At 59.0% G+C, this 21569-nt stretch overlaps 2 protein-coding genes across 4 annotated transcripts; one reads left to right on the forward strand and one right to left on the reverse strand.

The window, feature by feature from the left end:
• Window positions 1-33: 33 nt before the first annotated feature.
• On the reverse strand, window positions 34-1741 carry CHURC1 (churchill domain containing 1). The gene is made up of 4 exons (XM_042836749.1): window positions 1673-1741; window positions 1451-1586; window positions 746-816; window positions 34-317 (listed from the first exon to the last, which is right to left on the reverse strand). The coding sequence occupies exons 1-4, from the start codon at window positions 1709-1711 to the stop codon at window positions 225-227; spliced, it is 339 nt and encodes a 112-aa protein (XP_042692683.1). The 5' UTR covers window positions 1712-1741; the 3' UTR covers window positions 34-224.
• A 1237-nt stretch (window positions 1742-2978) lies between these two features.
• Window positions 2979-21356, forward strand: SPTB (spectrin beta, erythrocytic). Of its 3 annotated transcripts, none has more exons than XM_042836786.1 (34): window positions 2979-4888; window positions 4971-5122; window positions 5890-6063; window positions 6149-6240; window positions 6323-6403; window positions 6485-6600; window positions 6776-6888; window positions 6979-7166; window positions 7242-7359; window positions 8152-8310; window positions 8382-8687; window positions 8983-9133; window positions 9718-10585; window positions 10964-11101; window positions 11171-11930; window positions 12342-12544; window positions 12622-12712; window positions 12787-12933; window positions 13014-13277; window positions 13355-13561; window positions 13648-13737; window positions 13823-14092; window positions 14925-15055; window positions 15276-15480; window positions 15877-16496; window positions 16998-17136; window positions 17206-17290; window positions 17376-17572; window positions 17649-17746; window positions 18019-18097; window positions 19804-19943; window positions 20010-20183; window positions 20361-20403; window positions 21201-21356. In XM_042836786.1, exons 1-34 carry the CDS (start codon window positions 4753-4755, stop codon window positions 21354-21356), a joined length of 6891 nt encoding a protein of 2296 aa, XP_042692720.1. In that variant the 5' UTR covers window positions 2979-4752. The 3 variants fall into 3 exon arrangements, with proteins under 3 accessions (XP_042692720.1, XP_042692721.1, XP_042692722.1); XM_042836787.1 differs by having other exon boundaries at window positions 8385-8687; XM_042836788.1 differs by lacking the exons at window positions 19804-19943; window positions 20010-20183; window positions 20361-20403; window positions 21201-21356 and adding an exon at window positions 18190-18318 and having other exon boundaries at window positions 2980-4888.
• Window positions 21357-21569: the final 213 nt, after the last annotated feature.

Raw genomic sequence — 21569 nt, forward strand, 5'->3', positions numbered from 1 at the left:
TTCCCACCAAGGGGGGGAACAAATACAGAGTGCTTCTGCATGCAGCTCTGAGCTGTACTAAATTCACCTTTATTGCTCGCACTCCTCAGGCAGCTGCGCTGCACAGAACCGTTTCAGGGTGCCAACAAGCTGCCCATCCCCATCCCCCCCCCCCCTTTTCATCAACACAAAGCGGCCTCAGGTCAGGCCTGAAGCCCCCCCCCACCCAGGGTTACAAACTGCCTTCAGAAGAGTGGGGTCATCTGACGTGGGTCGTCAGGCAGGATGCTGACCGAGTCCTCGGCGCGGCCGCATAGCAGGCACAGCATGGTGTACTCCTGGAGCAGAACACAGCGCAGGAAGGGGGCTCAGGCCACACTATCCCCTCCCTCCACTGCCAAGGAAACCTGAGCTGTGGCTGACACCTGATCCCTGATTGCAATCAGATCACAACGGATTGCGTTTCATCCCCCCAGGACCCTGCCTCACTGGTTGCCCAGAGCCCATTTTCCAGCACTTTGCTGCTGAATGGGCAATGAGCCAGGGAAGAGGGATGGGGAGTGTGGGGTGGCTGCTTTCATGTGTGCCACAGAGCTCCTGAGCTGTACACCTGTGATACTGGGACCAGTGCCAGAGCTGCTGCTCACCTCCAGCTCCCTCCAGTGGCTGTGAGGGCAGGTGGGCACTAGCAAAGATGAGGGCACCCCCCAGGGCTGGGGAGAGACCATGCAGCACAGCAGAACCCCCTGACCCCTGGAGGATGTACCTGGTAGTCATCCACCACGCTGAAGGTGTACTCGTGGCGTGCAATCAGGTGGTGGCAGTTCTTGCACAGGTCTGCAGAGGAAGCCAGGTAAGGGCCTTCAGGGATGGGGATATGATGATGTGCCCAGCCCTGGCACAGTGCTCACCGGGGACCCTTGGCTTCACCTCTGAACCCACCTCAGCCCCTACACGGGGCAAAAGTCCCACCCTGGGATGCTGAGCCCCTTGAGCCCCAGGTTAGGTCTCAAAGCACCAACCCTCCCCCCCTCTCCCCCAGCGGGTAATCACCCCTATAAGGTCCCAAACCCTCAATATCCCCCTCAAGGCTCAACTCCTCCCAGTTTCCCCTTTATGGCACCGGACTCCCAATGCCCCCTCGAGCCCAATACCTAAACACTCCCTCCACTCTCCTCCCTCTCCTTAATATCCCCCATACATCCCTCCAACACCCCTCTCTTTACAGCACCAAACCCCACCAATTACCCCCTTCAGACACACGCCTTGAGCCCCAGTTCCCCCCCTCCCGGAGACCCCACAACACCTCCCCCCACACAAGGCAAACCCACCCTAAAGCACCAGACCCCCAACACACCCCTCCACCGCCAAAAAAACACCAAACCCCTAAGAAACCGCCAGGAGTCCCACACCCTCCTTCCAGACACCCTCAGAGCCCCCCCCCCACCCGGCCAGACCCCCCGCCGCTCACGGTCGTAGGTGATGATCTCATCGTCGCCGTGCAGGCCGGCGGCGCGGTTGCCCCGCAGTACGAAGTCCCGGCGGCCGCACCGCGCGCACCCCACGAAGTTAAGGAGGAAGGAGCCGCCCTCCAGGCATGTGGTGCCCTACGAGGGGACACCGCACGGCTCGGCACCGGGCTTCAGTGCTCCCCGGCCCCCCCCCGGCCCGGCCGAGACCGCGGCCTACCCACCCTCTCGGGGTACTCCGTGCCCACACAGCCCCCGCACATCACGCCGCTTCTCGCGAGACTTCCGCCGTGCATAGGGTGGCGCTTTGCGCTGACGGAGGCGTGGCCAAGCGTAACCACACACCCCCCTCCCCCCCCCCTAAGAGAGCACAAGGCTGAGTGGGGGCAGTTTGAGTTATTGAGGGGTGGTGGGGTTGCTCGCAGCTACGGGCTGCAGTTAGGGGTAGCTGGCACTGTTGGGCTCCTAGGACTGATTGGGCTCACCCAGCACCCAGGGGGGCGCTCAGGACCAACGGGGGGCACCCAGGAATAATTTAGGAAGCACTGAAGGCCGCTGGAAGGGGCATCTAACTTTAAGTGAGTGGGCCCCTAGGGCTAGTTAGGGGTCCCTCGGGCTAGTTAGGGGCACCCAGCGCTAAATGGGGGCACCCAGCTCTCACTTGAGGGAACCTAAGGCCAATGTGTGTTGGTCAGAGCTAAGTGGGGAGTCACCCATGGTTAACTGGGGGCACCCAGGAAAAAGTGGGGTCACCCAGCATCAACTGGGGGCACTTAGCACTCCCAAGGCTATTGGGGGGCAACACTAACTGAGGGGTTCACCTAAGACTAATTAGGGGCACCCAGCAGTACTTAGGAGCACCCAGTGCTAAATGAGGGGGTAACCGATGCTATAGGGGGGGACACCCAGCGCTAACTGGGGGGAATCATAGGATTAACTGGGACTCCCCAGCCGTATGGGTAAGTAGGGCCAACTGGGGGCAGCCAGCACTAACTGGGAGACACACAAAGCTACTGGGGGCTCACTTCGTCCTAACTGGGGGACCCCTAGGACCGGCTGGGGTCACCCATCACTAACTGGGAATGCTCCTCACCCCGCTTCCTCCCCTCTCCCCCCGCCCCGCTCCACCCTGCCGGCGCTCCCGGTACCGGCGGCGCTGGCCGGGGGGGGGCCGCTGTGCTGCATTGCGGGGCGGCACCGCGTCCCCGCCCGCCTCAGCCCGGCCCTGGGGGGAGCGGGGCTATCGGGGCGGGCAGCGCCGGGCCCCGGGCAGGAATGTCCCTGCGCGCTCCGATAATGGTATTTATAGCGCGGCGCCCGGCGGCTCCGCTCCCCCCGCCCCGCTCCGCGCCCGCACTCGCCGCCCTTCGCCCTCCCGCAACCGCCGCCGCCCCGCGCGCAGGTGAGTGCGGCACCGGGGGGCGGGGGGACGACCGAGGGGGCGGTGGGGATGGACGTCCCCGAGCGCCCTGGGGACACCCAACGGGGGGTGGGGTTCCGCTCGGTGTCCTTGGGGGAGGATGCAGCCATGGGGTGCCCCGATGTGGGGCGTCCCGATGCGGGGTGCCCCAGTGTAGGGTGTTCCAGCGTGGGGTGCTGCCATTTGAGGTGCCCCAATCGGGGTGTCCCAATCCTTTGGGTTCGGTTTCGCTCAGAGTGGGGTGTTTTTCTCTATGCTCGCCGCTGCTGTGCTGGGTTCGGTGCCACAGTGAACAGCCCCACTGTGGGATGTTGCCGCGGAGTTTTGGGGTCTCATATGGGTCTACTGGGTTGTGGGTGCCCCCTGCTCTAGAGAGAGAGCGGGGCTGAGCCCAGGCCTATTTATAGCTGGCAATGCACGCAGCGTGGCAGCACGTGTGTGTGCCACCGGCGGGCGACTGCAGGGACAGCGGGACAGGGACAGGCATTGTGGGGCCCCAGGGAGCTGTGCCGTGCCGTGCCATACCGTGCCGTGCCATGCCATTCTGTGCCATGCCATGCCATTCTGTGCCGTGCCATGCTGTGCCACTGATGGACACAGTGCCAACCCTCCTCCCACAGCAGTGCTCTGAACCCACTTTGGTCATGGAGATTTGGGGTGATGCTGAGTGTTGGCACCCCATAGACTCACTCTTTTGGGGTGAATGGGGATCCCATACGCTGCTGTTCTCCTGTACCCCTGTCCGGGATACCCACAGAGGGTGGCAGGGGCTCAGGGCACCAAGCAGCGGGATCACCGGGCACAGTGTGGGCACTGTGGTGGCAGCTCAATGCCAGCCCAGGGAAGTGCTGATTCACGGCACTGAGCAGCAGACTGGGAAGGCAGCAGGGGGCAAGTGGGATGCCCTACACTGTGACCCCACTGGGCTCTGTGTTTTCCTGGTGGTGGCAGAGGCAGATTTGAAGGGTCAGCGCTCCCTACGCTGTCAGTGTGCACTGGCGGCACGTTGGGGGCCTTGCCAGCATTGGGGAGGAGCAGGAGGATGCTGGCTGCCCGCTGGCATGGCAGGCGCAGAGGCATGGCACTGCTCAGCAGCACGTGTGGGAGGGTTCCCACATATGGGATTCCCCACGGTTGGAGTGTTTTTGAGGTACTGTCTGGCACGGTGCTAGGATGCTGTGTGCTCTGCTCCTGCATGCTCTGCATGTACACCCCTCCCTAGCCTCACTCACACATGCACCACTAAGATTAGGGCACAGCACAGCACCCAGCCCAGCCTGGCTGGCCCCGATAACCCCCCCTGCGCGCAGGTTTTTTCCCCCCGAAACCCTCACAGCCCTTGGGGTCGCCCCATGGGGGACACCTCAGTGTGCCATACATCCACAGGTGCTGAGTCCCAACTGGGCAAACCCCACAGCACAAAGAAGGTGTGAGGATTTTGGGTGCTGGAGGTGACAGCCCCCAGCCTGGCTCCTCACACCCTTCAGGGGCCCCAGGGCGGCCGGCAGCTGCTGGCAGCATTTTTAGATACCGGCTGGTCCTATCTGTGGCTCAAATGTCCCTGAGGGCGGTCGTCCCCTCCCCGTCCCCCCTGAACCAGCAGCTGTTGCCTGCTGTCTGCCTAAAGCCCCTCCGGCGCAGGCGTGGGTCAGTGCCAGTCCCTTTGGGTGCCACCCATGGATGCTGTGGGACCCATATGGGGTGACAGCCGTGGGGAGCACCCAAACACCTGGGAGCAACGCTAAATCCCACTGAGCTGATTAAGCGGCAGGTCTTAGCTGCAAATCCTACAGCACAGCGGGGCGGTCATGCCTGTGCCCGCATCACCCAACGAGGGTCCTTTCCCCATAGCCGCCGGCCACACAGCCGCGGGACACCGGGACCATGACCTCCGAGAATGACTATGACCATCTGGAGCTGCAGCAGTCCTACAGCCACTGGGATGCCTCCGACGATGAGTTGGACAACGACAACAGTTCAGCGCGACTCTTTGAGCGCTCCCGCATCAAAGCGCTGGCAGGTATGGGGCTGGGTTTGGATCGCTGGAGTCCCTGGCACTATGAGTTGGAGATGGTGTCACTGTGGTTGCTCCCCTGTTGCAGATGAGCGGGAGGCAGTGCAGAAGAAGACTTTCACCAAGTGGGTGAACCTGCACTTGGCTTGCGTCACCTGCCGCATCTCCGACCTCTACTTGGACCTCCGGGACGGGCGGATGCTCATCAAACTGCTGGAGGTGCTATCCAAAGAGATGCTGGTATGAGTGTCCTCCTGATAGAAACCCTGGGGTCCATCCTGTGCCATCTCATGCCCTGCTGTGCTGTGCCATGCTGTGCTGTTGCATAGCTGCGCCATGCCTTCTCAACCTATGCTGTTCCATCCCATACCATCACGTGCCATGACATCCCATGCTGTGTGTGCAGTCTCATTCCATGTTATGCTGTGCCATGCCATCCCATCCCATGCTGTTCCATACCACAGTGATCTGTTTCCTCCTGTGCTATCTCACGCCATTCCACTCTATCACATCCCATGCCATCCCATCCTGTGTCATCTGGTGCCATCTCACTCTATGATATACCATGCTATGCCATGCCATGCCATGCTGTGCTATGCTATACCTTTCCCTGCCATCCCATACCTTGTGCCATTCCATGCCCTTCCATGCCATCTCATCCTATGCCATGCCATCCTATGCCATACCATGTTCTTCCATACTATCCTGTGTTGTTCCACGCTGTATAATCCCATGCCATGCCATCCTTTGCTATCCCATCTTATGCTGTACCATGCCATCCTATGCCATGCCAACCCATGCCATGCCATCTCATGCCTCATCATTCCATACCACAGTGTTACATTCCCTGCTATACTATCACCCCGTGCCATCTTGAGCCATAGCATGCCATGCCAAGCCACCCCTTGTACTGCGCCCTGACTGCTGGGCATGGCAGTGGGGGTCCCTGGGCAGGGCAGGGCATGCCAGGCAGTGAGGGCAGGACACTGAGTGCTTTTGTGCCCCAGCCCAAGCCCACCAAGGGCCGGATGCGCATCCACTGCCTGGAGAACGTGGATAAGGCGCTGCAGTTCCTGAAGGAGAAGCAGGTGCACCTGGAGAACATGGGCTCCCATGACATTGTGGACGGCAACCACCGCCTCATCCTTGGCCTCATCTGGACCATCATCCTCCGCTTCCAGGTACCGTGGGCAGGTGGCACCCACAGACTCAGTGCCCCAGCAGGAGCCATATTCCACCATCTTGGGTTGTCAATCTGTCCCACAGGTGCAAGATGTCATCAAGGAGATGAAGGAGGGTCCAGAGACACGCTCGCCCAGGGACGCACTGCTGCTCTGGTGCCAAATGAAGACAGCAGGGTAGGTGGAGGTGGAGTCAGTGGCCTTGGGGCCCAGGGGTGCACAGAGGGTGATGGTGACCCCTTTGTTGTCTTCGCCGTAGCTACCCTCACGTGAATGTCACCAACTTCACCTCCAGCTGGAAGGACGGACTGGCCTTCAACGCCCTCATCCACAAGCACAGGTTCATGGCACAGCCGCTGGCATAGGTACAGTGTCAGCGGTACCAGCTGTGTCAACATGTCTCTGTGCTCTCTGTCCCCAGGCCTGAGCTGTTTGACTTCAAAACTCTGACCAAGTCCAACGCCCGGCACAATCTGGAGCATGCCTTCAGCGTGGCCGAGCGGCACCTGGGCATCACCCCGCTCCTTGACCCTGAAGGTGAGTCCCCCTGCCTCATTTTCCCCCCCCTTGGGACATACCCATGGAGGGATAGAAGTGGAACAACCCCAGAGGTGGCTCTGCGTGGGATGTGAATGTGGGGACCCATCAACACCGTGGGATGGTGGCACCCCATTGTGCTGGTTGGGGCTGACACCTCTCTGCCACTGCACAGATGTGTTCACGGAGAACCCCGATGAGAAGTCCATCATCACCTATGTGGTGGCCTTCTACCATTACTTCTCTGAGATGAAGAAACTGGAGGTGAAGGGCAGGAGGCTGGGCAAGGTCAGAATGGTGATGAGTTGGGATGGCATGGCATGGCATGGCACTGGAGAGTGCCGGGATGCCCCGTGCTCACTTCTGGCTGTGCCATAGGTCATTGAGCATGCCAAGGAGACCAAGCGGATGATCGAGGGCTATGGGGGCTTGGCCTCCAACCTGCTAACCTGGATCGAGCAGACCATCGTCTCCCTCAACAGCCGCAGCTTCGCTAACTCACTGGCTGGTGTGCAGCACCAGCTGCAGGCCTTCAGCACCTACCGCACAGTGGAGAAGCCACCCAAGTAAGCATTTCTCCCACACCTCCTGCCCTTGTTGAGCACCTGTGGATGCCACAGGCTGAGCTCTCGCTGGCTCAGGTTTCAGGAGAAGGGCAACCTGGAGGTGCTGCTCTTCACCATCCAGTCTCGGATGCGAGCCAACAACCAGCGTGTCTACACACCACAAGAGGGGCGTCTGGTCTGTGACATCAACCGGGTATGGAGGCACATGGTGTATTGGGTCCACTGCGGGGTAATTTAGGCCCTTGAGTCTGATTGTGTCCACCTTGGGGTAGGTTGGGTTCCTCTCGGCATGTGTGAACTTCAGGTAGTTTGGGTCTGTCTGAGGGCATTTCAGATCTTGGGGTAGACAGGGTCTGTGTTGGAGCAGTTCAGGTCTTGTGGCATTTGGGCTTGGTCTTGGGGCATATTGTGTCCATTCTGGAGCATTTTCAGTCCATCCTATAGCATTTAAGCTCTTGGGCCAGGTGAGGTCCACCTTGTTGCAGGTTGTGTCCATCCTGGGTGTTTGTGCACCTGGGTCAAGTTGGGTCCACCTTGGAGCAGTTAAGTCCTGGGGCATTTTGGGTCCATGTTGGGGCAGGTTGGATCCATATTGGAGTTGTCCAGGTCCTGGGGAATTTGGGCTTCATCTTGAAACAGTGTGGGCCCATCTTGGGGCAGGTTAGGTTCATCTTGGAGCCAATTCTTAATTAAGAACTTGGGTCATTTGAATTTCCTCCTGGAGCAGGTGGAGTTGAAGTTGGGTCTACCTTTGAGGCAGTTAAGGTCTTGGGGCACTTGGGCTTCATCTTAAGGTGGATTGGGTCCATCTTGTGTTGGATTAAGTCCATCAGTGCAGTGCAGTGTGGATCCATCTAGGAGCAGATTGTGTTTCCGCATCGATATTCCCCCACCCTTGTGGCACACTGGGACTCACCAGCAGAGCAAGGCATGGCCAGTGGGATGCGGAACATGTGTCCCACCACCCAACTCTGCCTTTTCCCAGGCATGGGAGAAGCTGGAGAAAGCGGAGCACGAGCGGGAGTTGGCGCTGCGCAATGAGCTCATCCGGCAGGAGAAGCTGGAGCAGCTGGCGCGGCGCTTTGACCGCAAAGCAGCCATGCGGGAGGCCTGGCTGAGTGAGAACCAACGCCTGGTGGCACAGGTGGGGCCAGCAAGCACCACTGTGGGGATTGGGGCACCCCGACATTGCCTCACTGCTGGCTTTGCTCCCAGCAGGATAACTTTGGCCAAGACCTGACAGCAGTGGAGGCAGCCAAGAAGAAACACGAGGCCATTGAGACAGACACAGCTGCCTACAAGGAACGGGTGCAGGCCATCGATGCAGTGGCGAAAGAGCTGGAGAGGGAGGGCTACCACGACATCAAACGCATCAGGGGGCGCAAGGACAACATCCTGAGGCTCTGGGAGCAGCTCCAGGAGCTGCTGCGCAACCGGCGCCAGCGCCTCGAGATGAACCTCACCCTTCAGCACCTCTTTCAGGAGATGCTGCACAGCATCAACTGGATGGATGAGGTCAAGGTGAGCTGCAGGTGGATGCAAGAGATTCGGAGTCAGCATGAGTATGGTGCCTTGGTCCCACCACACAGGGGATCAGTGGGGCTTCTTGGGGAGTCAGAGGTGGTTATGGGGTGTTTGGGTTCTGGAGAAAGATGTGGTGCTTGGAGCGTGCAGCTACCAGCCCCACATTATGCCAGGAAGTGATGGATGCAGGAGATGCATCCATGGTTGGGTGAATGCATCACAGAGATAATGTTGGTGCTGGAGTGCTCACCACCTGCTCGTAGCCTGCAATTGACCTCCAGGTATATCACAGGTGCAGCTGGCCTCGTCCGAATGTGGGAAGCACCTCCTTGAGGTGGAGGAGCTTCTGGAGACCCACCGGCTGCTGGAAGGTGACATGGCACTGCAGGCAGAGAAGGTGCGGGCTATCAGTGCTGCTGCCCTCCGATTTGCTGATGCTGAGGGTAGGTGTGCTCCAAGGGGTTGGGAGTGCTCCAGGGGTTGGATGCTCCAAAGTTTTGGGGGTTCCAAGGGTTGGGCATTCTGTGGGTTGGGTGCATCAGGGTTGGGTTTCCTGAGAGTTTCTAAGGGTTGGGTTCTCCAAAGGTTGGGTGCTCCAAGGATCTCCAGTGGTTGGGTACTCTAAGTGTTGGATTTTCTAAGGTTGGGTGCTCCAATGATTGGGCACTCCAAGGATCTCTAATGGTTGGATGCTCCAATGGTTTGGCATTCAAAGGGAGGGTGCTCAAGGGTTTGGGTCCCCCAGAGGTCGGGTTGCTCCAGAGGTGGATGCTCCAAGTGTGTCTACTGATTGGGCACTCCAAGGGATGGGCAGTCAAAGGGTTGAGTTCTCCAAGGGTGGGTACTCCAGTTTTTGGGTGTTCCAAGGTTCTTCAGTTTTTGAGTGTACCAATAGTTGAGTCCTCTAAAGGTGGAGTTGCTCCAGAGGTGCATGCACAAGTGTCTTCGGGGTTGAGTGAACCAGGATGCTTCCTGCAGCACACCTTAGGAGCCCCACTAATGCATGCCCCTGCTGCTCCCTGGCCAGGCTACCGTCCCTGTGACCCCAGAGTGATCCGAGACCGTGTGAACCACCTGGAGATGTGCCGGCAGGAGCTGCAGGCACTGGCGGCAAGGCGTAAAGCCCTGCTGGAGCAGTCCCGGGCTGTCTGGCAGTGTCTGCAGGAGCTGGACGAGGCAGAGAGCTGGATCAAGGAACAGGAGCAGATCTACTCAGCGCTGGACTACGGCAAAGACCTGGCAGGTGTGCTGCTGCTGCGACGTCGTCACACTGCACTGGAGGCTGAGCTGGAGGCACAGGGAGCCCGACTGGAGAAGGCACTGGTGATGGCTGAGCAGCTGGCAGCAGCAGGGCGTGATGCTGGGCGGCTGCGGGACCGGGCAGCTGCCGTGCGGGTACTATGGGACCAGCTGCAGGAGCTGGTGACCTTCCGCCGCCGTGGGCTGCGGGAGGCCGAGGGCTTCTTCCAGTTCCAGGCAGAGGCTGAAGAACTGGCAGAGGTTCTGGCGGAGGCTCGGCAGCGAGCGGCCAGCGAGGAGCTGGGTCACGATGAAGTCCACACGCAGGCACTGCTGCGGGAGCACCAGGAGCTGCTGGAGGAGCTGGCGGCTGCCCAGCATCTCCTGGAGCGCTTGGGTCAGCAAGCAGAGGGCTTCCCACCAGAGCTGCGGGCTGGCCCCGAGGCGCACAACCGCCTGGCAGCATTGCAGGAGCTGCACCACGAGGTGAGCACGCTGGCCAAGACGCGTGGCCGAAGGCTGCAGGATGCCCTCAACCTCTACACTGTTTTTGGAGAGAGTGAAGCCTGCCAGCTCTGGATGGGCGCCAAGGAGCGGTGGCTGGAGAAGCTGGAGGTGCCCAACACACTGGAGGAGCTGGATGTGGTGAAGCACAGGTAGGGTATGGATGAGCTGCCACTTGCTATCATGAGCTCTGGCCAGTTCTCAGCCTGGTGCTGTGAGTTCTCTCTGGTATTCAGCCCAGTGTTAAGAGATGTGGCCAGTTCTCAGCCTGGTGTCATGAGTGCTAGCCAGTTCTCAGCTTGATGTCACGAGATCTGACCAATTCTCATCCCAGTGCCATGAGCTCTGGCAAGTTCTCAGCCTAGTGCCATGAGATTTGGTCAATTCATAGCCCGATGTCACAAGCTCTGAGCAGTCCGCAGCACAGTGTCACAGTCTGCAGCCAGTTCTCAGCCCCACGCAATGAGCTCTGGCTAGTTCTTGGTGCAGTGTCACGAGATGCAGCCCGTTCTCAGCCTGACTTCCCACAGGCTGGATGGGCTGGAGCAGAAAATGGCTGGCGTGGCTTCTCAAATTGATGCTGTCAACCGCTCAGCTGACGGTCTGCTGGAGAGCGGCCACCCACACAGCCCACAGGTCCGGCAGTGCCAGCAGCAGCTCAATGAGAGGTAGGTCCCGGAGCAGCGAGGGCTCCTCACCCCACCGTGCTCCGCACCTTGACCCTCTTGGCCATGCAGGTGGGACCATTTTCGGGAGTTGGTGTCCCAGCGGCGTGCAGCAGTGGGCTCGGCGCTCAACCTGCTCAGCTTCCAACTGGAGTGCGAGGAGACGCGCGCCTGGCTGCTGAGCAAGACGCGGGTGGTGGAGTCCACGAGGGAGCTTGGCCATGACCTGGCTGGCGTCCTGGCCACCCAGCGCAAGCTGTACGGCATCGAACGTGAGCTGACAGCGGCCGAGAGCCGCCTGGATGCCCTGCGTCCGCAAGCCACCCTCCTGGCCCAGGAGCGCCCTGAGTTGGCCGAGGACACGGCAAGGCGGCTAGCAGGGGCGCAGGATGCCATGGACGGGCTGCAGGGTGCCCTGCGGGACCGAGCGGCTGCGCTGGGAGAAGTGGGGCAGCTGCAGAGTTTCCTGCAGGACCTGGATGACTTCCAAGCGTGGCTCTTCAGGGCACAGAAAGCCGTGGCAGCCACTGAAGAGGTGCCGACTTCAGTGGGTGAGGCAGAAGAGCTGCTGCGGAAGCATGCGGCTGCCCGTGAGGATGCCGAGGGGCACGCAGCTGCCTTCACGGCGCTGCTGGAGGCAGGCAAGCGGGTGACAAGCAATCAGGAGGACCCTGAGTATGAGCAGCTGCGGGAGCGGCTGCGGGGTGTGGAGGCAGGCTGGGGAGCCCTGCACAAGATGTGGGATGCCCGGCAGCGCTTCCTTGCCCAGTGCTTGGGCTTCCAGGAGTTCCTGCGCGATGCCAAACAGGCTGAGATTCTCCTCACCAACCAGGTGGGTGAGGGACGTGGGGATGTGTGGTAGAGAGCACCCAGGGCACAGCTGTGCCATACTCTTGCAGTTAGGTTTGTGTGCTTGAGATTGGATCCACACTCAAGGCATGGTTGTGCTGTGCACGTAAGGTGGGGTCCATGTGATGGAGAGCGCTCAGACTGTGCCATGCTCTTGGGCTTGGATCCATGCAGCAGAGAGCACCCACAGCATGGTTGTGCCATGCATTTGGGGTTGGGTTCAAGCAGTGGAAAGCATCCAGGGTGCGATTGTGCCATGCTCTTGAGATTGGGTTCATGCTCTTGGGGTTGGGTCCTTGCAATGGAGAGCCCCAATGGGCACGGTGTCCCTCCCCATCACAGGGGAGGACTGATGGAGCCCTGATTAAGATGCTGAGCCCCCTGTGCCCTCTAGGAGTACACACTGGCCCACCTGGAGTTACCCCCCACACTGGAGGGTTCCACAGCTGCCCTACGCCGTTTTGAGGATTTCCGTGCCTCCATGGAGAGCAGCGCTGAAAAAGTCCCTAGTGTGGTGACCAGTGGCTCCAAGCTCGTGGCAGAGGGAAATATCTTCTCTGAGAAGATTAGTGAGAAGAACCAGGCCCTGCAGGAGCGGTGAGTCGGCGAGGGGCCGATGGGCAGCACTGTGGTGTGGCAGTGGGGTGATGTCTGTGCTTGTGTCCCCATGCCAGGCACAAGGCGAATGTGGCCAAGGCAGAGGAAGCAGCGGGCTTGCTGCAGGACAACCACAAGCTGCAGAGCTTCCTGCAGAGCTGCCGAGAGGTGGGTGAGCAGCACGGTTGGTGGCACAGTGGGGTGCCCATGGCCGAGCCATGACACACTCACCCTGCCTGCAGCTCACTGCTTGGGTGGATGAGAAGATGCTAACAGTGCAGGATGCATCCTATGGAGATGCACGTGGTCTGCATGGCAAGTGGCAGAAGCACCAAGCCTTTATGGCAGAGCTGGCAGCCAATGAGGCATGGCTGGAGAAGATCAAAGTGGTGAGTCCCGGTGAGGCGAGATGGCTATGTGCCATGGCCTGGGGATGTGGTGCTCACTGAGCTCATCACTGTGCCAATAGGAGGGCATGGAGCTGGCAAGCTGCAAACCACAGTACGGTGCAGTGGTGGGCCGGCGGCTGGACGAGCTGCAGGCGCTGTGGAATGAGCTACACGGCGCTGCCACGGAGAAGGGCCAGCAGCTCTTTGAGGCCAACCGCACTGAGCTGTATGCCCAGAGCTACAGTGATCTGGAGCGCTGGCTGGGGCAGGTAGAAGGCGAGCTGCACAGCACGGAGCGTGCGAAGGACCTCACTGGGGCCAACTTACTGCTCAAGAAGCTGACGGTGCGTGGCATGGGGATGGGGTGTTCTGGCATGAGGAATGACCTCAGGCATGGGACCTGATGGCGTTCCCCTCCCAGCGGCTGGAGGAGCAGGTGGCGGCACGACAGGAGGAGCTGGTGGAGCTGAAAGCACCACTTGCTGGGGTCACACCAGAGCCTGATGGGCAGGAGGAGAAGCTCCAGCAGCGATTCCTTGACCTGCTGAAGCCTCTGGAGAAGAAGAGGAAGGAGCTGGAAACTTCCAAGGCGATGTACCAGCTGGGGAGGGACCTGGAGGACGAGATGGTGAGCACCATGGTGGCAGCGGGGGCTGCAGGGCTGGGCTGCAGGACTAGGGGCATACATTGCTGAGCAGATGCTCTTGTCCTCAGTTATGGGTGCAGGAGAGGATGCTATGGGCCAGGTCAACCGAGCACGGCACCAACCTCCAGAGCGTGCAGCGTTTGGCCAAGAGGAATGAGGTGAGTATGCCGCCATGGCACCCACTGACCTACCCAGGGAGGTGCGGTACCACACACAGCCCCTAAGACCCTGACCCCACTGCAGACTCTTCAGAAGGAGCTGCAAGGCCATGCCCCCCGCCTGGCCGAGGTGCTGGAACGTGGTGAGGCGGCTGCTGAAGGATCCTGCCCGGAGCTGGCGGAGAGGGCACGGGAGTTGCGGGCACAGTGGGAGGCGCTGAGGGAAGAAGTGGCTGCTCGACAGCAGAGGCTGCGGGAGGCCAGCGAGGCCCAACAGTACTACCTGGATGCTGGCGAGGCTGAGATGTGGGTCAGCGAGCAGGAGCTTTTCATGGGAGATGAGGAGAAGCCGAAGGTGAGGGTGGCTCTGCATTGTTTGCCAGTGTCTTCTGGGGACTCCGTGCCATGCAGTGTCCTACATGCCATCCTGTGTTGTTATGCCCCATCCCATGCCATATCGTCCCATGCTGTGCCAGGACATGCCATCTCGTGGCGTGTGTCATTGTGTGCCATCTATCCATCCCCTGTCAATACATGCCATCCCATGCCATGCTATACCGTCCACACCTTGCCATGCCATCCCACACCATGCTATGCCGTTACACAATATCCTGTACCGTGAGATGACTCTAGAGTCATGTCATGCCATGCTGTGCCATCATTTGCAGTCTTTGGAATATCATGCTCTGCTACTGCGTGCTGTCCCATGTACTGCCATGATTGGCACACTATGCCATGCCATCACACATCATCCCATGCCACACCATCACCATGTTGTTACAGGTCATCTTGTGCCATCAGAAGTCATCCCATGCCACGCTATGCCTTGCCATGTCATAGCATCCAATGCCATTATATGCCTTTTCATGCCATGCCATGGCATCCTATACCATGCAATTACACTATCCAACCCCATGCTGTGTGTGCCTTTACACACTAACACATGCCATGATATGCCATCCCATCCCAACACGCAGTATCCTATCACATGCCATCATGTGCCGTTACATTGCATTCCGTGCCATCCATTGCATACCACACCGTGCCATGATGAGCCCACCATTACTTCCTTCTGCACTGGAGGGAGGTGGGACAATTCCGCAGGGTGGGCACTAGGGTTGAACCCTGGCCACCATCTCTTGGCCATGCCATATATTGACTTTTCGTTGGTGCCCTTCCTGCTGCAGGACGAGGAAAGTGGTTTGGTGATGCTGAAGAGACACGTGAGGCAGCAACGCTCCATTGAGGACTATGGGCAGACCATCAAGGAGCTGGCAGGGAGGGCTCAGCAGCTGCTCTCTGCTGGCCACCCTGAGGGGTAAGTGTAACCATCCATGTCCCCATCCTGGGGACAGCCCCATGGCTGCAGTGCCTGGATGAGATGGCACTTCAGTGACACTCACTGACCTGAGTGGTAGCAGTGGAGGGATGTGGGGAGCCCATCCGTGGGGGGTCCTTCTGAAAAAAAGCCCTGAGACATGGCAAGACCAGCAGGTTTGGGTGCAAACTGAGATGTCTGTGTGCCTGGGGCCACGCAGGGAGCAGATCATCCGGCTGCAGGGCCAGGTGGACAAGTATTACGCGGGGCTGAAGGAGGCGGCCGAGGAGCGCCGGCGGCGCTTGGAGAACATGTGCCACCTCTTCCAGCTGAAGCGTGAGGTGGAGGACCTGGAGCAGTGGATTGCAGAGCGTGATGTGGCAGCCTCCTCCCAGGAGCTGGGGCAGGACCTGGACCATGTCACGGTGAGCCCACTGGCATGTGCATGGTGGTGGAGGTGGTGATGAAGATGAAAATGGTGATGGTGGTGATGGAGGTAGAGTCAGTGATGGTGGTGGTGGTGATGGAGATGGTAGAGGAGATGGTGATGAAAGTGATGGTGACAGGGAAGATGGAGACAGCAGTGGAGATGGAGCTGAACATGGAGTTGGAATTGGAGATGGTGATGGTGGTGAGATGCTGAGATGGTGAGATGGTGATGGTGGTGAGATGGTGGTGGAGATGGAGATGATGATGGAGATGTTAGTGGTGATGGAGATGATGGTGATGATTGCATCGGAGAGGGTAGTGATGGTGATGATGGAGATGATGACAGTGGGTCATTTTTGGGTGGTGAACCCATCTTTTCTTTCCCACCTCAGATGCTGAGGGATAAGTTTCGGGAGTTTGCACGGGAAACAGGCAGCATAGGACAGGAACGTGTGGACCAGGTCAACCTGGCCATCGAGGACCTCATCGATGCGGGGCACGCCGAGGCTGCCACCATAGCTGAGTGGAAAGACGGTCTGAATGAGAGCTGGGCTGACCTCCTGGAGCTGATTGACACACGCATGCAATTGCTGGCCACCTCCTATGATCTGCACAAGTACTTCTATGATGGCTCTGAGCTGCTGGCCCTCATTGCTGCCCGCCACCAGGAGCTGCCCCAGGACCTGGGTGATGACTCAGGTTCAGTGGAGGCTTTCCATCGCATGCACAGCGCCTTTGAGCGTGACCTCCAGCTGCTGGAGGGGCAGGTGCAGCAGTTTCGAGAGGTGGCAGCTCGCCTGCAGACTGCCTATGCTGGGGAGAAGGCAGTCAGCATCCAGCAGCAGGAGCAGGAGGTGGCACGGGCGCTGCAGGCACTGCTGGAAGCATGCAGCGGACGCCGGGCGCAGCTGGTGGACACAGCCGACAAGTTCCGCTTCTTCAGCATGGCGCGTGACCTGCTCTCCTGGATGGAGAGCACTGTGCGGCAGATCCAGACGCAGGAGAAACCCAGGTAGGTGCAGATGGGTGGGGGTCCCACTTCCCTGCTCACCAGTAGGGCACAACCTCAACATCTCCATCAACTCTCAGCACCACCATTTCCAACATCTCCGTCCTCCATCTCCATCTCTTCTCCCAAATCTCTTCCCCCTACGTATCTGTCCTCTGATGTCTCCATGCGCAACATCTCTAGCCCTCACCTCCATCCCTTGACGTGTCTATCTCCATCCCACAACATCTTCATTCCCCGCTGTCTCCATCCAACCAACTCCAACCTCCTATACCTCCATCCCCAACATCTCTGCTCCTCTTCTCCATCCCCTCAAATCTTTGACCCACAAAATCTATGTTTCCCAACACTGTCACTCCCAACAGCTCCATCCTCAACACTTCCATCCCCTTGACGTTCTGTATCCCCATCATCTCCATGCCTCATGTTTCCGCCCCCCTGACATCTCCATATCCCTGACAATTCCATATCCTCAACAACTCCATTCCCAACCTCTCCCGCCAGGGACGTTTCCTCGGTGGAGCTGCTCATGAAGTACCACCAAGGCATCCGCGCTGAGATAGATGCCCGTGACAAGAGCTTTGCTGCCTGCATTGAACTAGGCAAGAAGCTGCTGCAGCGCAAACACCGGGAGTCACCTGAGGTGGGTAACAGCCCCTCGGGGTGGGGAGACAGTAGGAAAGGCCCTCCTCATGACAGCCACCTCTTGCAGATCAAAGCAAAGCTGATGGAGCTGCTGGACAGGAGGAAGGCCATGATGGAGATGTGGCAGCAGCGGTGGGACCGGCTGCAGCTGTGTGAGTGCGGTGATGGGGTTTGGGTCGGCTGTGCTTTTTTTGGGGTTCCCATGCTGGGGGGCTGAATGCTGTCCCTTTCCCGCAGTGCTGGAGGTGTGCCAGTTCTCCCGGGATGCCTCAGTGGCTGAGTCGTGGCTGATGGCACAGGAGCCATACCTGGCCAGCAGCGACTATGGGCAGACGGTGGATGCGGTGGAGAAGTTGCTGAAACGACACGAAGCCTTTGAGAAGTCCACAGCCACGTGGGAGGAGCGCATCGCTGCCCTGAGGAAGCTGACGACGGTGAGCTGGTGGCCCTTTGGGTGGCAAGAGGACATGGCTGGATTCCCACTGATTTCCATATCCTCTTCCCTGGCAGCTGGAGCTCATGGGTGGGCGGACACTGCAGGAGAAGGATGTGGTGCACGACACTGCTCCTGAACGTCATCTGGATCTGGATGCGGAGCTAAAGGCAGGGTAAGGGGTGTAGTTCCCATGTCTCTAAATGACAGCACCTTCCCTTGAAGCAGGGAATTTTTAGCAATACACCTTTTCTGAGCAAAAGCCATGCAAGCAAAGCAGCTGACCCACAGCACTGCTCCTTTCTGGAGCTTTTAATTCTCGGAAGAAAGCACAAAAGCCCCAGGTTCATGCCCCTGACTCCCAAATCCACTGCTATACTGATTTTGGGGGTTCCCTCTATTCCCACCTCCATCCTTTGGGATGCTGAGCACCATCTCCATCTGCAGGTCTGAGGAGGAGGAGGAGAAGAGGAAGGGAGTGATCCCTCAGGAAATCTCTCCACCTGCTGTCGATGGACCCCAGCCGGTCAGTTCTGCCTTTTAGCTTTCTCCTTCCCCAGAACCAGGGACCCCATGGCCCCACCATGCCAACTGCTGCCCCTGGACATGTCCCTGCAGATATCCCTTGGTCCCTGTCCCTTTACGCTCTCCCTCCCATCCTGCAGCAGGAACAGACACAACCCGTACCTCCAGCCCTTTGGCTGTTGCTTGCATTGAATTGAATAAATTTTGAATGACCCCAAATCATCAGGCAGGCACAAGGGCAGTACCTTTGCCAGAGTGCGTCCCATGGATGGGAGCCCAGCGGGGGCTCAGGGTGGTTGGCAGAGGCTGGCACCCATGGGTGCACAGGGCAGAGACAGAGCCAAACACTCTGGAGCAGACAGATCCCTACTGGCATTTGTCCCAGGAGTAAACCCAAGTCACAGAGACACCGCATGGCCACCACCACATGGCACCTAGCTGTTCAAGCTGGCTCTGTCCTGGCTTGGAAGGGACAACTGGCTTCTTGGGGACAAGGGCACGTGGTGATGGTGCTTCTGGTTGGATGTGCCTGTGTTGGTTCCCTCCTTTGTGTCCTTGGAGCATGGTCACCCCAAGGGGATATCGCCCTATGGGCATCATCACCTCAAGGGACATCACTGATCTGCAAGGCATTGACTACCCTGCAAGGCATCGTCACCCCATAAGGATGTCACCCTATGAGGCATCATCAATGCCTGGAGGTATCACCAACCTCTGGGGATTACCCTGCAAGATGTCATCGCCCTGTGCTGCATCGTCACTCCATGTCACCCTATGGGACATTGTAACCCCATGGGGGTGTCACCCTGGAAGACATCACCCTATGGAGCATCATCACCCCAAGGGGCATCATAACCCCATGGGGACATCACCCTATTGGACATCGTCACCCCAAAAGTCATTGTCACCCCACAAGGCACTGCCACCCTCTGGCATTGTCACCCTCTGTGCTGCCACTTCATGCTTGCTGCCACTCTCTCTGCTCCTTGCTGCCTGCTTGGGGACAGGAGTTGCTTTCTGATTGTTCTGCCTGCTTGGGGACAACAAACCCTACTGCCTCTCCTGCCCGCTTGGGAACATCTGGCTCTCTGGGGACATCTTCTGGCTCCTTGGGGACAAGATCACTTCTGGGGACAGGGATCCCCAAGTTTCTATTGGGGGACAAGATTACTTCTGCTGCTTGGGAAGAACTTCTATCTCCTTGGGAACAGGGTCTGCCTGATTTGGGACAAGACTGCTTCCTGCAAGCTTGGGGACACTAAGCTTGTCCTTCCTGGGGACAGTCACATGGGGACAGCCTCCTGTATCCTGTTCCCCTTTGGTGGGACACGCCACAGGCACTCCCCGTGGCTCACTGCTGCCATCTCCAGCAAAGGCCTGAAACCACCACCATGTGAAGGATACGATTGCCATGCTCCGGATCCAACCATGCTTCTTCCCAAAGCCTCACCCTGAGCATTTCATCCACCGCGTGCCACTGTCCCCAAGCACTGGCACCATATTCAGAGGTCCCATGCCGTGGTGGCTCCAAAATGGCTGCCAGCTCCCATGCGTCACCAAGCGTGGAATGGCCATCCCCAACATTGGTACCTGTGTTTCACGTGTCCCCACTGGGGATGGCACAATGGGGAGGTCCCATGGGAGGTGGCTTTCTGGGAGGTGACAGCAGTGGGGATGGGCAGTGACGTGGCTGTTGCTTTGCAACAGCTGATAGTGCCCGAGGAGGAGCCCATAGCGCCACGGGAAGAGGTAGCCACATTGCCTGCCCAGCCTGCCCACGTTCAGCTGGAGGGCTACCTGGGCCGCAAGCACGACCTGGAGGCGGCCACCAAGCGTGCATCCAACAGGTAGGCACAGCACAGTGGCCACCCATGGCTGCGGAGGTGGCCCAGTTGTGACGGAGCTGCCCACAGGTCGTGGAGCACGCGGTACTGCGTGCTGCGGGGTGAGGAGCTTGCCTTCTTCAAGGATGCCAAAAGCCGGGCACTGGGGGTGCCCTGCCAGGGTGAGGAGCCCCTGGGGCTGCGCAACGCACGCTGCCAGGTGGCTGCTGGCTACAAGAAGAAGAAGCACGTCTTTGCGCTCAGGTATGGTCCGATGTGGTTATGGCATGGAGCTGCATGGTTATGGCATGGAGCTGCATGGTTATGGCAATATACAGCACGATTGTGGCACTGTACGGCATGGTTGTGTCATGGCATGGCATTGGCGCGGTGAGCCACAGGGTGGCAGATGTCTCACCACCAGCTGTGCTCTGCCCCCAGGCTCAGCAATGGCAGCGAGTGGCTCTTCCATGGCAAGGATGAGGTGAGGGGTGTCCTGGGGGCATTGGGTGGCCAACAGGATGTTGGGGTGGCCAAGGGGACAAAGAATGGGGTGGCCAGGGGACATTGAGGTGGCCAGAGGTGCCCAAGCAAGTAAAGGTTCTCCACAGTGGTGCATGGGGGTGCTGGAGGGTGGCCAGAGGGATCTTGGCATGACCAGCAGCACCTAAGGGGACATTAGGGTGGCCAAAGGGGTATGCGGAGGTGACCTGTGATACCCAAGGGGACGTAAGCCATGGGACATTGGTGTAGCCAACGGTACTCAAGGGGACAAAAGATGGTTAGTAACATCCAGGGGAATATTGTGTTGGCTAGTGGTAGCCAGAGGGCATTGGGGTGATCAGAGGTGTATAGAGGTACATAGTGCTGCTCAGAGAGACATAGGGCAGCTGTGGGATGTGAGCATGGTGAGAGGTGTGCAGAGGAATATGCTGGGGCGATGGGTGACACAGGTAGGCCATGGGACACGAGGGTGGCTGGAGGGGCCCAAATCGATAAGGGCTGGCCAGTGGTGCCTAGGGGATGCTGGGGTAACCAGAGGTGCCCGAGTGGGACTTGGTGGTGTTCACTGATGCCTAGTGGGACATAAAGTGACCATGGGACATTGATTAGAAATACCCAAGAGGGACACGGTGGTACCCGGGGGGACATAGCATGGCAACGGGACACTGGGGTGAGCAGAGGTGCCCAGCGGGGACACTGGGTGTCTTGGCGCTCCCGGGTCAAGCCGTGGGGCGACCCCCAGGGCCATGGGGTGCCAACAGCCCCATGCCCCTCCAGGAGGAGATGCAGACGTGGCTGCAGGGGCTGCACATGGCCATCACCTCCTGTCAGAACCTGCCGGCCAAGGCGCGCAGCCTGCCCCCACCCCACGCCCCCCCTGAGCCCCGACGGGACAAGGAGAAGCGCTTCAGCTTCTTCCCCAAGAAGAAATAACAAGGGGGGGGGGGGGATGGGGCAGCCCAGCACGTACGCAAGTGCGCACGTGTATATATATATATATATTTATAGATATTTATATTTATATATATACACACATCTCCATGCTTCAGGGCATGCACGCACCTCAGTGGAGGCGCACGCACAGATACGCACACGTGTGTGCTCACATCCCCCACCCCCCTGGGGAACACACCTGTGTGTGTTTGC

Source organism: Centrocercus urophasianus, unplaced genomic scaffold (genome assembly GCF_019232065.1).
Source record: "Centrocercus urophasianus isolate 14NV4802_14NV808 unplaced genomic scaffold, USGS_Curo_1.0 seq_63, whole genome shotgun sequence".
Lineage (NCBI taxonomy): Eukaryota > Metazoa > Chordata > Aves > Galliformes > Phasianidae > Centrocercus > Centrocercus urophasianus.

Excerpts from the sequence above, each read along its gene's own strand:
- CHURC1 (XM_042836749.1), bottom strand. The coding sequence starts at position 1,711 with ATGTGCGGGGGCTGTGTGGGCACGGAGTACCCCGAGAGG. Across the intron at positions 817-1,450 it reads TGAGATCATCACCTACGACC|ACCTGTGCAAGAACTGCCAC; the intron begins GTGAGCGGCGGG and ends CTTCCTCTGCAG. Across the intron at positions 318-745 it reads GCGTGGTGGATGACTACCAG|GAGTACACCATGCTGTGCCT; the intron begins GTACATCCTCCA and ends GTTCTGCTCCAG.
- SPTB (XM_042836786.1), top strand. The coding sequence starts at position 4,753 with ATGACCTCCGAGAATGACTATGACCATCTGGAGCTGCAGCAGTCCTAC. Across the intron at positions 6,889-6,978 it reads AGGGCAGGAGGCTGGGCAAG|GTCATTGAGCATGCCAAGGA; the intron begins GTCAGAATGGTG and ends GCTGTGCCATAG. Across the intron at positions 17,747-18,018 it reads GATGCGGAGCTAAAGGCAGG|GTCTGAGGAGGAGGAGGAGA; the intron begins GTAAGGGGTGTA and ends CTCCATCTGCAG.